The sequence below is a fragment of the Colossoma macropomum genome, unplaced genomic scaffold, assembly GCF_904425465.1.
Source record: "Colossoma macropomum unplaced genomic scaffold, Colossoma_macropomum, whole genome shotgun sequence".
Taxonomy (NCBI): domain Eukaryota; kingdom Metazoa; phylum Chordata; class Actinopteri; order Characiformes; family Serrasalmidae; genus Colossoma; species Colossoma macropomum.
This window is the reverse complement of record NW_023494787.1, coordinates 24489531-24507327: the sequence shown is the minus strand read 5'-3', so window position 1 is coordinate 24507327 and position 17797 is coordinate 24489531. Positions and strand designations below refer to the sequence as shown.

The following is a 17797-nucleotide window of genomic DNA, read 5'->3' as shown; positions in this document are numbered from 1 at the left end:
AAAACAAATTGATATAGATAGAACTTTTACATTATTTGGACTTTCAAAGGTTCTTCACATTCATAATGATATATATTATTTATAAAAACGCTTTTTTAAAGAGCCATCCATTGAAAGATTATTCGGGGAATCAGAGGTCATTCCCTTTGCAAAAAAAAAACATTTTTGCAATCTTTTTTTATAATTATGCATGTCTTTGCCATTTGGTGGATATTCTACGTGAAGTGCCAGTGCTTGAAAACTGTTATTGCATATTGCACAGATGAGGCACACACCTTATTTGTCTCCTTTAAATATCCAATCTTTATAATTTTTAGATGACTGGCTGTCTGAAGGAAAATGTGAGAAAATGGTAAGGTAATTGCTTTGCTGTTCTGAAGATTTATCAGGCATTCTCTCCATTACTAAGGGCTGGTATGCTTCCAAAACCTTGCCTCATTTTGATAATTCCTCTGAGAGGTAAGCATTTAGGTGTGGTATGATGAATGTGCACAGTAAGTGAATTTCTCAAGTGCGCAGGGCGGCAAATAAGCAAGCACAAACAGGTGGCATCTGTGAATTACAGTTGTCCTGTTTTTCCAAATCAAACATGTGGTGGGTTATGTTTCTGGCTTTATATAATATAGTGGTAGTACCAGATGACAGCCTAACTCTACCAAGAGAATACCTGATGAAAATTCGGGCAGAGCTAGGATTAGGCTTCATGGCACACATTACTAACTACCTCTCTCTTCTAAATTTATCAGATGTAGGCCTTAGGTGAGGACTGCAACATGATCATATTGCAGAAAACTGCCAAAAACAGCAAGGAACAGTGTGCATTAAGTAGAAATTACAACAGCAGAGTTTTTCCCGTGTGCAATACGTATTGTAAATGAATTCTGAATGCAATACTTTTTGTATTTTATGTGTTGCGTTATACGTTACTGAATACATTTAGGGCAGATATGTGGTATTCAGCCACCCCTACTTACTACTTACTTCTGCCCAACTCTGGTTGTAGATATTCTACAGAATATTTAGAGCATCAGTAGTTATGATGCATGCATCCATGTTGGGCATAATAAAATGTATCAGCATGTGGAACTAGAGCTTTCTGTGCCCTACTGTGTTTCTATCACTGTATAAAAGTAGCACAATGCTGCATTTAATGTTGGATGCACTGCAATAGTTTCTGAGTGAGCTTGTGCACACATTCAGAATGCAATTCAGATCTCTAAGGGCTTGTTTTTGATTAATTTAATCAGACTAATGAGCATTTTCAGCTACAGATTTTCAGCTTTGTTTGATCATGTTCTTTATATCAAAGCAAATGTAACAATGGCATTGAGAAATCACATTATTAATGGAAAAGAGCAGATTAAAAGGTAGAAATGGCTACTTTTTTGACTCATAACTAAAGGGCTCTGGTGATTGACAATGTAAAGGGTCTAAAAAGGGTGGGGGTAGAAATTGACAACTGAAAGTCACCTAATATGATGTTGATCTTTTGTCATCCTTGAATATGAGCTTTTCATAAGGTTTCTCAGAGACTACCAAAGCAACATCCACCTCAATTGATAAAGATTTATGGACTGTTATGCCCATGAGAGGGATCTTTCGGGATGTCCATGCTATCATGTGTTTCAATTTGGCTAGATGCCGCAAAGATGGATAGCTTTGCAGTAATCATATTTAAACACAATGTCTCACATGACAGTGTGTAAAGTGCCATTAAAGTAGAGGTAGATGTATGGCTGGAGTCAAGGGCATCCTGCAAGCCACTTTGAGTCGTGGAGCAGGCTGGACCTTATCGATGGTGGCCTGTCTGTCCTCCCTGACCTGCTGGCAGATTATGCCCACCCCCTGCCTGTAGAGATGAAGGAGGGGAGATGAACAGCGGTATAGAGAAGGGGCTTTGTTTCATTGAGGACTTTATCTAAGACTGTATACATCTTGGTTTTGTCCCTCTTCTCACTCTTCTACACTCTCTCAAGTGTTGTATTATCAGTGTTAAAACATCAGACTTGATGTTTGACATTTGTAATGTGAACTTGATTATAGCTATTTTAAATACATGTTTATCAGTAGATTCTTGAGATTCAGTTCTCAGAATTGTTTTTAGCTGGGTGGAAATGCTATGGTGCATCCCTGTCTAAAGCAATGCATTTCTCCTTGCTTACAGTTCTACCTGCATGTTAAGCGCTAACAAGCACAATATAATAAGTGTGCCATCCCAACCATCAAAAAGACAAAAGATTGTGTCTTATCGTCATGATCAGTGTGCAGGTTGTCTCCCATAATAGCACGTTGCCAGAGGAAACTAGTTACACATCATCAAAGAGAAGAGAGAGAGGAAAGAGACAAAAGGACATGCAAACAAACTTTTTGGAATATAAATGCGGCAGAATGCCAGGGGTTATTTACCCTATTTTCTGTTTGAGTTAAATGATGTGTTAGATTCCAAGCATGAATGCTTCTGTATGTTTTTTTCATGTTTTTTTTTATTTATTTATTTATTTTTTTGTAGATTTTAAATATCTGGAGACACGTTTGAGCATTCGCCTATTCGAGTTTATTCTATTTATTCAGCTATTTGCCTCAAAATCCTTAGTGACATAGAAATAGATTCACTAAGGTTAAATTATACAATAACAATAACTGAGTCAGGGTATGTTTACATAAACAGGTTGAAGAGCATGAATCAGATTCTTTCTCTTAATGTGACATCTTTTTTCCTGAGTTTCTTCAAAATTGTGATGTAAAGGTCCACACAACCCCACTCCTGCCTCATCCCGCTCCTACAGAAAGTTGGAATTATTTGTCCCGCTCCCACCTGCAACCGAAAAGCTTTGGCCTACACACACCTGCGCTGTTCCATCAAGGCAAACTGACATTCAATATTTGGCATAGTTTATTCACAAATACCTTATTCTCTGCTGAAATAACATGGCAGTCATGGTCATACCATTTATTCTCAGTAAAAACAAAGGAAGAATTAAACAATGGTTAGTTTTGGGCTTGGCACATGTGGCCATCAGACTGAAGCAAGTTGTTAATGTGATCGGTTGCTTCACAACGCTTTAGAATGACTTCATTTATTTTGTTTTGCTGTTATCATTTTATAGATTTTAGATAATTATATTTAATAATTATTCTACTTCATTTAGACTATTCATTAAGTTGCAGGATTTAGACTATTCATTAATTTGCGTGATTTTTCTTCATGCGGCCTCGTCCTGCTCCTGCCTGCAGTGGGCTGGTTACCCGTCCGCTCCCGTGCACAACACTGAAAATTAGTCCCATGGCACAATATATTGTGGTGGGTCCCGCAGGTTCAGTGGGAATCCTGCGGGAGTGCAGATCTCTAGCGTGGTCTTCTCAGCTGTGTTAGGATTCACTTTCGTGTGTGGTCTAAGATGGGATGTGTTACCATAAAGAAAACATTCAGTTCAGAATTCATGGATGTTTTTACACTGCATGCCCATATTAAAAGCCACTGCTTTGCTAGCGACTTTTCAGTTTTTAGCACTCCCATGGATATATTTTGGTCAAAAGATATTCCTGGAGCGCTTATAAACAGAACCACAAGTAAATGTCAGATAAAAATGTACTGTGCAAACGTCAGCGAACACACTTGATTTATTTAATTACCAAACAAAATAGCCATATAATTTTTCTGTGTCAGGAACATAAACAAAAACAAAAACAAAACGAAAAAAAAACAAAAAACAGAATGTATATTTAACATACAGTTGCACAGAAGCCTCAATAACTAAATAAAATGTCACATTTTGCAGTATTTATTGTGCCCAACCTTTGCCTTTATTGAAGCTTCAATTTTTTTCAGGAGACTTGCTTTCAGTTTTTCTAAGAAATCTGCAGGGATATTTTCCACCTTCAAAGTTCAGTCTTGGAAGTTGGTTGCATTTTCTGCTTCTCAAACACATTCAGTGATGGTACTGTTTACCTGATGGTGACAGTTTTGTTGGTTTACCAGGCCTTGCATGGAGTCACATGTTATCTAGATCTTTAAATGTTTTTCTGAGCTCCAGTTTTGGAACGTTATGTTTTTTTCACTTGTTTTCATTTGACTTTCCTCTTCCTTATGCAAGCGGATTGTCTTATATCTGTTCTCCACAGAAATGTATTCTGAAAAATGAACAAATTGTACTTAATGGCCATTTTGACAGGAAATTAAATAAATAATTCTTTAAACTTTTGTGCAGTCCTGTATTGGTATCCTGTATTATTAAGAGACGAGTCATTTCATTTGATGCCTGGTAGCTGGTAATTTGAGCTAGTTTCTCTGAATAATAAGCAGTATATACTACTTTAAATACTTTTTTTGCCTTAGCTGGCACAACAGCTTGTGCTGCTAATTTGCACATTTGTTATTGTTGTTCATTCACGTGACATTATTGATTAGGTTGTTTCGGGGCAAAGGCCTGTGTTGGATTGGATGAGCTGTGCATATAAATATATATATGCAAGTTGTTATAGTTGCATCACGTATATATCATTGCGTTTGCATGAATCTGCTTTCTGTGGTGCCCTGACAGTTCAGTACAGACCCTGATTTTTTTTCTCCTTATGTATTAATCTACTGCTCACATAAGAACATCATATTACAGCATTAGATCCCCTTTGAAAAGCACAGAATGTGTGAGAAGCAATTCTGTGTTATTGAGAATGCAGGCCTGCTTGCAAATAATAGACAGTCATATGAACCCCATTGTAGCATATTACAGCAGCAGATCAGACACTCTTAAATCCATTGCATGTGGCCCACTTATTCTGGTGACAGCCAAGGACCTGTTAGTTTCCCAAGTTAAATTGGGGTAACACTCTGGGGTTTCATAAAATCAATGACTGTCCTTTTCTTCTGATTGATGACCCAGCTCCTGTTGAAGTTGTGAATGCTTCTGATATTCCTACCTTTTTAAACAAATGTATATGCCCCCTTGGGGAGGTTCCTAAACAACTAAATAGGTTTTTAGATATGTTTATTAAAGCCATCTGTCATAGAGCTCTTTAATAATCAAATAAACTAAAGAATTAGGCTATATTTACAAAATGTCTGTCATATATCAAAAAATATAAGCTGTCCACCACAGGTTGTTTCGGTTATTAAGATTTTGTTAGGCAGTTAGTAATAATTTTGCAGTATTTGTGGTTGTGTTTAATACTAAAATCATCAATTCATTACAAATTTGATCAGGATCGCATATTGATGCATGTTTTGTTTAAAGAACAAATGCTTTAATGTTAGGCAGTGACTTTTCCTGTGGCTACAGCAGATTTGAGATCTTTTTAACCAAAAAAAAGAATTTGTTAATGCAATGGTGTTACTTTTTTCTATCAAGTTCTTGATACTTAACACCCATTAAGCAGTTTGCACATTACATAAACAAAGTCTATAAACTGATAAATCTTTCCAGATTTATCAGTGATAATACAAATAAAGTTTTTCAACTTTTTGGGGTTGGTTTTAGCTAGATCACAGGCTCCCTTTTTTATTCTTTGTTTCTTTTATTCATATTTGATTTATAAAGCAGCAGTATTTGTGTTCTGTTTTATGTGGTTCAGTTTGCGTGCTTTTAGTTATAGGGCCCCGTGTCAGGGAGCTATTATTGTTGTAATCTATCTCACTGTTATCAGCACACTCCGGTGTTGCGCCATAAAGTGCTAGGAGGTTTGCCCTTGATCTCCACAACGTAGAGGTGCAATGTCTACAGGCGTTTGTTCTAACCAGGCACAACACCAGCTGATTTCACTAATGAGCTCTCCTCCTTTACAAAGAAGCAAAGCTAATTAGTGAAGTTAGGTGTTGTGGTGTATGGCTGGAGCAAATACCTGTAGACATTGCAAGTGCCGTCATTAACCAACGTGTATCACTGCAGCTCCTGTTGTTGTTGTTGTTGTTGTTGTTGTTGTTGTCAAATTCATTAAAAAATCATATCAACATACTGAGGCTTACATGTGAAAAGTTTAGCATGTGTTACCAGCAACAGTATTTTTTCCATACTGATCTTTTGTAGCAGCTGTTGCGAGGTTGGACAAGCTTTGCTGAATGTCAACAAAAATTACATTCAGTGTAATGAGAAACTGTAATTTAGTACTCACTTTTTGGCAAAATACTTTAGAGTGCAACATTAATATCAAAGTATGTATATTTTGTATGCCTGTTAAAGTCACACTTGTTGGGTAGATCAGATTTGTTTTTTTCTATGTGAAGCACCTTATCGAATTGTCTTGTAACTCACTCACTCATATTTAGCAGGCAGAAAAAAGTTCTTGAGAGCAATGCTTCAAATTAGAGTTATAATGGTTCACTGCTTTCATGGTTTGGTTTGGTTCAGTTCGGTCTTTGGGCTCTGGGCCATGGTTCAGTTTGTATCCTGGTTCAGCATGGAAAAGATTAACCAAGTTTGAACCTCATGTTCTTTTAGTTGCAAGATGTGCAAAACATAAAGTAGAAGTTTTTTTTTTTTTTAAGAAATTGAAATAACTTTTAAAATTTCCTCTTTTACAAAATTGTTGCAAAGCAATGTGCAAAAAAAATGGATAAATGTGAACATCAGAAGTAGAACACGACGTGAACAGGAAGAGTAAATGTAATTCAAGAGGAGAGTTAGCAGTCGTACCAATCAGCAAAAGAATCATGCCGTACTCAGCTCTTTACAAAGTTCTGCCTTTGTTACTTTGTAGATCAGTGGCACCAAGGTGTACTGAGATGCAGTGTGCTTGGAATTTTATACCGGAGCTTGAGCTAATCCTTCATTCTCTAAATGTGAAATGGGTGCATAAGTAATGCAGTGAATCAGCCTATTGCCTTTGTTGTTGCCTGAACACGGTCAGAGGTAGAGGAGAGTTGGACTGAACGTTAGTGGAAACATTGGCTGTGGCGTCAGTGTCACCCTATGTGTAGCCAGCGCTCTGTGATTGAGCAAGTGCACCATGAGCTGAACCGTAGGCTGCTAAACTGCACATTTCAGTTTTGGTTCAGGAAACGTCATTGTTCTGATCATGTTATCAAGCTAACGTTAGTTAAAGTTTTTTACATTAAAATCATTCTGCACAGGGTAATATTAATAATATTAATAATATTGATTAATGTGTGTAAACAAGTAAACAAATAAAGTAAAACAGGTTGATAAATTTCTTGCTATTTCCAACCAACCTTCAGCTACAACAACATTTTAAGCTGTAGACTCACTGGGTAGTGACTCTAAACAAACACTGTGGGGGTCCAATGTGAGTATTTTACTGTTGTTTGTTTATGATAGAGAGTAGCTACCTTTCACCAGGGTGATCAATTCAAAAGTGTTGTTAATAACACTATAACACTAGGTATAGTATTAGATTTGTGGCTGAAGTATTGAACATTAGCTAATAATCCTCACTGATAAATAACTAATATAATAACTGAAGGTTTTGTTGCGTGTAATTCTTAATGAATTTCTCTTAATTACGTCTTATTTTCTTATTTTTCATCAGTTTTCTTCATAGAATTTTTTTTTGTATTATAACATGGTGTTTAAGCTTAACAGTACAGCTGGTCTTTCTTAAATAAAAGTAACCAGTTGGTGACTTAGCAGTTGATAACTAGGCTCTGTGTAGGCACCCGTGTAAGGTTTTGCTGTTTTGTATTGTCAGGATATCACATATTTGAATCCTGGTCATGCTACATCTCAAAATAAAGTCACAAATTATTGGCACATTATCAATGATGTTTTCATTGATAATGATAAATCTGTGGGTTGTCAGTAACAGCTGATATTATCAGGTATGCTGGTTGGATTCTAATGAAGAATACAGAAGATTTTTCTGCTTTGATTTAAAGAAAACATACATGATTTTTTTTGTGGATAAAACTGTAACATTTTGGATTGTTCCGTATATAAAGGGAAGGAATTGTCCTGTGTATACATAGAATATGTACTGTAATTTAACAGGATTTTCTACTAAAGGAGTGACAGAATTGTCGGTTAATTTTTTCCTGTGCATTTTTCCCTTTTTTCTGATTCTTTTGCAGTGTAGCAACAGAATAGGCAAATTGTTGATTGAAAAGCTCCAGAACATCCTTAGTGTATGTTTTAAGGAAACACACAACTTTGTGGCAGGTGCAGACAGTTGTCATCTGTAGGTGTCTACAGTGGACTTCTGCAATAACCTATATTTAAGGATCTCAGACATTGTCCAGCCAGTTCTGATATTAAAACCTTATTGACTCCCCCATGAAAATATAGTTTTTTCTTGTATAATGGAGCTTTGAGAGCTTTAATCCTGTAATTGGTATCCTCTGTCCCTAGAGAAAGGCCTGCTTATAATAACAATACAAAACAAAGCAGTTTTTTTTGGTCTGTAAGAGCTACCCATCGTGAAATTTTCTCTCATTCAGTGCTGAAACGGCTCTGTTTTAAATCTCTTTTAAAGACATGCCTGATAAGCGCTGTATAAATAAACTTTTATTATTATACACTGTACCACTTGAATTGCATTCTCTTGTAGGGCTGGGAGACTTTTATTGGGAAAAAAATCAAGTGGTATGACTGAATGTTTCAATCTGTACTGCCAGTAAAGGAGAAAGTACTTTTAAAAGATGAGTTTCCACTTATTCAGTGCGCAAAGCAATTTCGCCCACTCCAGAGCCAGCTTAGACTCTGTCTCCTGCAATCAGTCTGAAACAGATGCCACCAGAGAAGCATTCTGAACGGGGCCCTCCGCATCTCTCTCGCTCCAATCAAACCTTAAATGGTTGAGGCAGCCATATAGCTTCCCAGCCCATCCCCCTCTCCCCCCACCTTTTATATCTCCTACTGAATAGGCGCCCATTGCAGTCGGCACATTTAGCGTTCACAACCAAGTGTTTTCCTTGAGAGAAAGCGAGAGAGAGAGAGAGAAGAAATCTCATCATGGAAATAAATGGGTACATTTGGTGAAATGTAATTACCAGATTAAAAGGAGGAGTATGCAAACTGTGAATAAAGTGGCATTAAAAGCAGGGGCGTAATGGCTCCTTTCTGCTTGTGTTTCCTGTTCTCCAAACTGAAGATCAAAGTGTTTTTCATGTCCTAAAAAGGGGGTCTTGGGCATTTCATTCAGAGCAGGGAGCACTCACTTCTGACAGCAGAAATAAAAATGACACATTGAAGGCTTCCCATATTACTGATCCTAATTGATCGAGCCATTAAATCCACAAATCACTATGGGTGTTGTGGTTATGGCTCTGTAAAACATGATATGGGTGTAGAAGACCTATAAGAACTTCAAAAGTAGCTTTTTTATGACAAAAATGGTCAATTAGAAACTCCACTCTCTTTGTGTGAACCAGAGAAGTGGAATTCTTATGGCATTTGTGCTGAATTTGAGTCTGTTCTCTTTGTGCTACAGGTAATATAGGTTGGAGTGTGGCTACAGAACCACTTGTGGCTCTGTAATGAACCTTTCAGAGGCTGGTTCTTTAAAGAACCATGTTTGTAAATGACATGCAAATGCGAAGAACCTTTTTTAAAGTTTAAAGAACCTCTACATACTTTAAGAGTTCTGTACCAATTAAATGTTCTTCTAGAACTGTACATCCACATTCTTAAAAATAAAGTCCCAGAAAGGGTTCTTTGCACAGTGCTGTAGATGAACCACTTTTGCTTCCATCAGTGGATGGTTCTTTAGAGAACTGTTTTTGTCAAAGAAATGTCTGAGTGTTCTAGAGGGAACTCTTAAATTTGTAAAGAATCTTTACATTACAAGTTATATACCAGTTAAATGTTTTGCTAGAATTATTCATCCACACTCTTAGAAATAAAGGTCATAGAAAGGGTTCTTGGTGTGATGCGTAGAATAAACACTTTTGGTTTCCAAGAAACACAATGGATGGTTCTGTTCAGAGCTATTTTGTGAATGTGTTAGAATGAAGTTTAAAGAACCCCCACGTAATGTAAAAGTTCTTTGGAGAACCCTTCAATTGGTAAAGAACCTTTACATTATATACATTTTTTCAAACATAGTTCTTTAGGGAACCAAAGGTAATTCTGCTATCATCCCTTTGTTGCACCTTTTTTAAGAATGCAAACCCATTTAGGAGCCTTTATTTTAAGAGCGTAGATACATAATTAACATCTGTGGTTGTGTCTGAAATAAAAAAAACACTTGAGGTGAAGGGTTTGATACTGGAACAGCCATTTTCCCACAGGGCTCCTCCATTTTATCCCTTGTTTCTTTTTTAACCAGCACCTTATTACAAACCGCTCTGACAGCCCAGACTTTGACCCAGTCAGTGTAGCAACTATTAAATCATAGAATTTGAGCTGATTGGGGACTGGAGTTTTGCAGAGGAGTGAGGAGTCAGCTGAATGCTTTCAGGCCAAATGTGTACAGTGTCCAAGCGATTTAGGATCTGCTGCCTGCTCCTCTAACTAGAGAGAGCGGGCAAGAGACAGAGAGAGTGACAGAGAGAGAAAGAGAGAGAGAGAGAGAGAGAGAGAGAGAGAGAGAGAGAGAGAGAGAGACTCAGTGAGGAGACTGCTCTGAATGTCACTATTGCTTAATCTCATTTCTACAATCATTTCTATCAAAACCTCTCATTTGTTTATCGAAATTTTGCTGTACAGTGGTAATCAGAGGAGGTTCTCTCTTAGAGTTTTGGTTCCTCTCAAGGTTTCTTCTTTATGCACTTAGAGAGTTTGTCCTGCCATGGTCCCCCAGACTTACTTATTAGCTGTTTTGTGAATTATGACAATGTCAAATATAAAAAATTGCTATATAAAAACATTTGTTTTTAGTAGTATTAATACTAGCTCAGCTTGTGTGCTCTTAAAAATAAAGGTGCCAAAAGATGACACAAAAGAACCATCCTAAAAACCACCTTAAAGCGTTTTTGTAAATGAGATGTGCATGCATGAATAACCTTTATGAACTTTAAAGAGTATCCACATATTACAAGTATTTTATCATCAAACTAACTTACAACCAAACATTCACGCCAAGAATCATGTAGGAACCTTTACTTTTAAAGACGTGTTCTGTTTGTGGACGTACCTTAAAGGTACATTACATCCACTTTCCCATGGGACAGGTATTTTTGTAGCTTTTCGTCACTTAACTTTTTTTAAAAGCAGAAACAAAAAATAAAAAGCCTGGAGTCAAGACAGGGAATATGGTGTTAATGCAATTTAAAAAATATAATTGCAATGGAATATAGTCCAAATATTTTCCCTAACTAAACATACTGAAAACATACCCTTTAGGCCACCACCCCAGTGACAGTTCAGTACCTTTTTTTCCGAGAATGTAGTGGACAAATAAGTGGACCAAGCCGCCCTGAGCAGGCTGCTGTCGATCCACTTCCAAACAAATTCTAGTGCAGTTCATCTGAAATATGAACACCACCTGAAACAAAGACATTCTGAATAACCAAGCACAAAATCAACTGTCAAGTAATGAGTTCTAAGTCAGTAATTATAGAATGAATAGTTTTGGTTTTAAATTGAGACCAAGGCTTGTTTGAAAGGATTTTAAAAAACTTAATAAATACACATATGACTGAAAACATCAATTGTATTAATTCTCCATTTTATAAAAGCAGTAAGATACTCAGACTGTGGTTCACAGTCATTTCACCCTGTTCCATGTTAAACGGCAAGATCAATGGATATTGTCCCGCTTAGTGTTGACAAATGTACATTACAAAATTTGCCCAGTTATTTATAACGTTTTATCTGTATGGCCTTTGTGTATATTTTTGGTTGAGTATCAAATATGTCAGTGTGACTGCTAAACAAACTAGAACTAAAATGCGATAGTGTGTCATTTTCTGCTTTGGTGTGAAGCAAGAGACCCGAACTGCAAATGTAAATGCAGTGTGTGTGGTGTTAAAGCTAGATGCTACAGTGGAAATCAGTTTAGTTATTAGTTCTTGAAGTATGTACATTTGGTAGCACTTTATTTGGGTTTTTCACTGTAGGTTCTTTGCTTACTTTGTGTTACATTCAACTGAAAAGCTATTAAATTAACCTTAACTCAGCCTATAGCCCACTCGTGCTGAAGTTATGAAGAGTGTTTCAGCCTGGACTGCTTTTGGAATGAGACACTTTACATGGCTGCCAGTCAGAACAATGCTTATTTACAAATATCAGTCTTAAATTCCCAGTAACAGAAACAGCCTGTTTAATTCTAAGTGATAAAGAGAGGTTGAAAAATGGTCATGTAACAACCCCAGGTGGTAAAAACTAAAATGCAAAACAAATTTTACTAATCCTTAATAGTCTGAGATTCTGTTGATAATGAACTGGAGACTATCCAAATAACACAAGACAGCAAATAAGAAGAGATAACATTTGACTTCATGGGACACTAAGGATTGGACACAAGGCTACGGAGGCTAGGAAACAGTACTGGCGCTCTTGAGTTAAAAAGAAATGTCTATTGTAGAATTTTTATCATTATCTTAGCCAATTCCTTCAGTTGAACTTTGTTTCTGCATCAGCACAGTGTTTTAAAGCATGCCCACCTTTGCCTCATAGTGCATCTGATGTGTAACATCCTAAAATAGACTGTGGTGTGGGCAGATATGGGGGGCGGCTGTTAGCAAAGGGAAGAGGATGCAAAGCAGGAAGTAGGCAGCAGCAATGCTGGAGGTGCTGGTGGAGGATGTTAGGAAAAGAGGGCAAGATGGCCAAAGGGAGCAACATATTTTTAATTGGCGGAGCCAGTGTGTAAGATGCCGTGGAAGGAAAGTCCTCGAGGACGAGCTGCTATTCTACGACATGCTCGCAGACTGCAAGATGTTCAGACTGTGAAGACGGCTGCTGAAGATTATATGAGTCATATATACATTAGTCGTCATGTAAAGCGTATTTCAAAAAAACAGCAGTTTAAGTGCTGATTGGCATCAGTGGTTTTAATTCATGTGCATTTGATTTGCTTTTTGATGATTTTCCTCTTGTTTTGGTTTGCTTAGGGAACTTACTTATACTAAAGTAACATTTAGGTCAAATGAGGATTTAGATGAATTCAAGAAGGTACTTATTTTAAGCCATTTTACACAAAGTTCTTTGAAACTTGTGACAAGTCTAAAGGTTAATAATATTAAAGGCAAATCTGGGTAGTATCCTGGGGATATTATGCATAGGCTTTAATAAATATTTCAGCTTCTGTGTGAGTGTATTATCATAACCAAAGGCAGTCTTGTCCACTTGGTCCTATTGCAGGCAACATACCCTTCTTAAAATATGAACTATCTCAGTGTCTTACATTCCATTGATTGAATTTTCCACTGAGATTTAAGCAGCAGCCTTGCTTCTCTGTTGTGCCCCTGCACACCTCTTGACAGTTCTCATTCACAGTGATATGTTTTTGGAGAAGTGCAGATTTTGACACAGGATCTGAATATACATACTGAGGCATGGTGTTGTAAGACTGCTTTGCAAAGCTAATTATGTCTGGGCCGTTTCAAGGCCGCAAGGAGCTGTGTGACATCATGAGTTCTTGTGCGTGCACGCATCCACATCAGGGATTATTCTGGTCTGTTCTTGACTTTTTAGTTTGGGGGCCTATTTTGATTATTCATACTGCTCGATAGGAAGATCAAACAAGTGTTTGATTGATGTTAGATACATCATGCTACAGTGTTTCTTTCTGCTTACAGTGTATCATTGAAAGCTACGGATCCACAAGTTTGGGAATTGTGTGCAATATCCAGTATTTTTCATGGACATCTGCAGATGCTGATACATAACACCTGTAAAATGTAGAAATTAGGACTAAATCTACCTGGATGTGCACAACATAGAAGTGACTTGTATTTCTGTAGGGTTACAAATGAAGTAAATTGAATAAAATCCAGATATTTTTGTACAGTAGCCCAACTCTGCCTAAATATTCTGCTCTTCCAGAGTGCAATGAATGTGTTATCAAATATTGGTTTGAAATATTGGTCAAATCTAAATACCTCTCCAATTAGGGATGAACCCTTTATTGTTTCATATTGGTATCACAATGTGAAAAAATGCATTTTCAAATTGCAAGAGCTGCAATTTTAATTTATGTTCTTGTATGATTTTATTTATTTTTTTTTGTCATATCTAATTTTATTGTTTCTTTTTTGTCTTTTAACCCAGAGTGAAGCATCTTAAGCTGCATTATATGTACGAAAGGTCCATACAGCTTATTGTTTTATGTCCTACATTATTATTGTCTTAGGGAGGTTTTAAGAAAAATTGATGTGCTGGTGTTCTTGACAAAAAAATAGGCTTGGAGAATAATTTATAGAAAATAATTACATTTAAATCGCTTTTACAGTTAGATATTCTCCCCATATGCTCCAATATTTTTTTAAAGCAAATATTTTCCCTCCAGATTCTGATATGGTTTCAACATTATTGTGCATCCCTGTTGAAACCTTCTACTTTAATTACAAGCAGGTGACCCAACAAACTTTGGCTACGAATACTAGTATGTTGGCTACCTCTTTTGACAAATAACTTGCCTGTCCATCTCAAAAATGAACACAAATAGCTTATATGCCACACTATTTCGCTTCTGTCCTCAATGTGGCCTGTGAAAGCGTCTGTCACATTTGATTTTGTGGCCGTTAAAATGGAAATTTATTGTACACCTGGGGCTTCAGTAAATCCTGTAATTATGATTTGGTGTGGTCGGTTTGTATCAGACCTCATATTCAATCAATTTTATGCCCGGTTCATAATTCTGTTATGGTATCACAAACACAGTGTAGAACTAATAATCTTTGTCAAATTGTCAATGTCTTGTGTTATGGACCCTGCATCTGCAGATGTTGCTAGTCCAATCCTTGGCCTGTCTCACCAGACTATGTTTTTTTTTTTTCTTTTGGCTGTAAGAGGCTTTCATGGACAAGTCTCATCCTCAGGAGATCAGCAGGCCTGCACAATCTTTGAGCAGATCATGCTGTTTGAATGGGTCTCAATGGAAGCGATTCCAGGCAGTACACTTGATCTGGAAGACAGAATTTTCTTGGCCTGGTCTCAGGCATGTACTTGAGTGTTATCCTATTCTAGCTACAGGACATGTCTGGCTGTGGCTGGTAATTATAACTGGATTTCAGTCTCACTTCTTTCGGTCTTCCGAGGCAGCAAAGAAAAGATGATTTTATATATCATCACTATAGCAACAGAATCATAGCACTGAAATTGTAACTTTATAGGAAAAAAAAACCTGAACTTTAATGTATGCTACTGTAATGAGATTTTGTTCCAGATGAAAGCAGTTGTAGAATTTCTATTGGTTCAGTGTATTGGTTGCAATGTAAAGGGTGTTTTCAAATGGTGAAAAAAAAACAGAAAAAATGAAGTTACAAGGTTTTGATATGACAGCAACAAAATATTTCACTTCACTGTATGTATATCGTATGTTTATTTCAGTGTTTAACGTATGCATCTTTACCTTTATTACAGCTTCCGTTGTAGGCTGCTACCCTCTTGTTTAGTTACTTGGTTTCCGTTTTTTAAAGAAATCTGCAGGGATGTTTTTGCACACTTCCAAAGTTCAGTCTTAGAAGTTGGTTTCATTTTCTTCATCTCATAATCCAAATAATCTCGAACATTCCATTTCTTTATTTGCAGATCTGTTAGCAAATGCATTTGTTTGCAAATAACTTTTTGCCATTTTGACTGGAGATTAAATAAATGAAGGGTGGTCTCTGACTTTTGCACCCTACTGTGCATACACATTACAGATACCTTGCAAATAATGTCAGAAGTAGGTGTGTTATCTTTTTTTTCCAAGACTGGAACACCAAAATGATACTTTTGAACTTTCGATGAAGTTCGTGATGCATAAGAAAGCGCACGATTAACTGAGCTCAACCTGCATTGTCTTGTGTTCCCCCTACAGGTTAACAGGTTTCCAAATTCCACCCCCAGTCACGAGCACAGGGTCTGTGTTTTCCCTGCGGCTCACCAGTGACTTCGCCGTGAGTGCCCACGGCTTCAAAATCTATTATGAAGGTAAGGAACCTCTCGTTCTTGGTCCACTGCTTTGCACCTTATTGACATCACCTCATATCTAATAAAACCCACAACATGCACGTTAATTGGGCTACTTGGCAAATCAAAGAACACTCCACAAATTGTGCAAATCATAATTGGGGTTATTGGAGCTTGATGAAGCGCTGCTCTCCCACGAAAGACCTTATCAGTTCCCATCACAACTGATCAAATTACAGGCTGGAGACCTAGCCTTGAGCTAGAAGATTCCTGTCATCAAACAGATGCACCCTCAGCCGGGAAAACAACTTCAGACACAAGTTTTATCTCATTATGCGAATGCATGCCTCAAATAATGGATAGTAGTTGGCACAACTTTTAATGTCATAAATGTATTTGTGCTGGGGGCTGCTTTCTACCAAGATGTATGGGTTTGTGTTTCTGAATATTTCCAGGCTATTATCATATATAAACAGCAGCATAGATGCAGAGAAGGTCCAAAAAACTTGGAATACCTTATTGTTTGGTTTTACGTCTTTTCACTGTTGCTGTTTATCTGATGAATTGCTTACTTTCTTATGATTATAAAAAAAAAAGACACAAAAAGGCACTTTCTAACTCTAGACTAACTCCTCACTTTTAATTGTGTTTTTGACATCTCTCATGGTATAAGACACTCAGCAGTGTCTTTAGTGCTTATTTATTTGCTTTATTATTATGTTTGTCTGCCTGAAACAAGGCCAGTTATCTTCAGTTGATGTTGCATATCTGAATATATGGTCAATACGCTATTCTCCTCAGTGCATTCACACTTATCATTAAGGCCACAGTGTTCCCTGCCTGCTCTGATTGTTAGCCTTCTTAGCAAAGCTCCTATCTTCATCCGCAGCAGGCGTGACCCTGTACTGCCATCCTGCTTAAGGAGAGGAGCAAGCAGAGTATTCATCCTGTCTAAATTAAAGGATACACTGCTGGAGTTGCAAATTTTAGTGTCAAACTAGCCTCAATTTCAAAGCAATAGCTAATATGCTTGGACAGAGATTAGAACTTGAGTTGCAAGCTGACTGTCTCGCAGCTTGACTTGGACTTGCCCTTTGCTGACTTGCAATTTGACTCAGAGTTCCCATATACTGATTTGCAGTTTGACTGGGACGTCCCCTTTTCTGACTCGCAACTTGACTCAGACTTCCACTTTACTGACTCACAGCTTGATTCAGACTTTCACTTTACTGGCTTGCAACTTGACTTGGACTTGCAATTCAACTTGGGCATCCCCTTTACTGACTCCTAACTCGGCTCAGAATAGTTCTGTACTGACTCGCAATTCAACTCACATTTCCCCTTTACTGACTCACATTTCAACTTGGATGTCCCCTTTACTGACGCAACTCCAGTCAGACTCTACACGAAAACTCATGAACTTTTGCGGTGAGATAAAAACTTGATGCGATAAATAAAACTAGTAATTTTCTGATTGTCATGCGCGGTCCTTTACTATGCTGGCATTCCTTCACAGCTGACAGCAATTTCAGGGTCAGTGTGGCTTCAAATTACATGCTTTTTATCATGACCTTTGGTTAGAAACGCCTTCAAACTTCTAAAGGAATTGGCAACAAATTTTATAATTATAAATATATAACACAGACAAATGGTTGGTTACACCATCATTTGTAAAATATATTAGTGCATTGATTAATCTAGTGAAGGTTTTATAAATTTGACAATCTACAGTGTTTCTTTTAACAGTTGAACGTGAGGAAGTAGAAGTATGAGCCAATAGAAGGCGAAGGTGGGCTACACAGAATACCGCACTTAACAGTCAGATGGAAAAGTTAAAATACCCCTGGTCAAAT

General features: G+C 37.2%; 1 protein-coding gene across 1 annotated transcript in view; it reads left to right on the top strand.

The window, feature by feature from the left end:
* The window catches only part of csmd3b (CUB and Sushi multiple domains 3b), a 554192-nt gene that overhangs the window by 119418 nt on the left and 416977 nt on the right, over nucleotides 1–17797 (top strand). The window contains exon 3 of the mRNA XM_036566609.1: nucleotides 15853–15965. Coding sequence (XP_036422502.1) covers nucleotides 15853–15965 — 113 coding nt within the window. The remainder of the gene's footprint in view (nucleotides 1–15852; nucleotides 15966–17797) is intronic.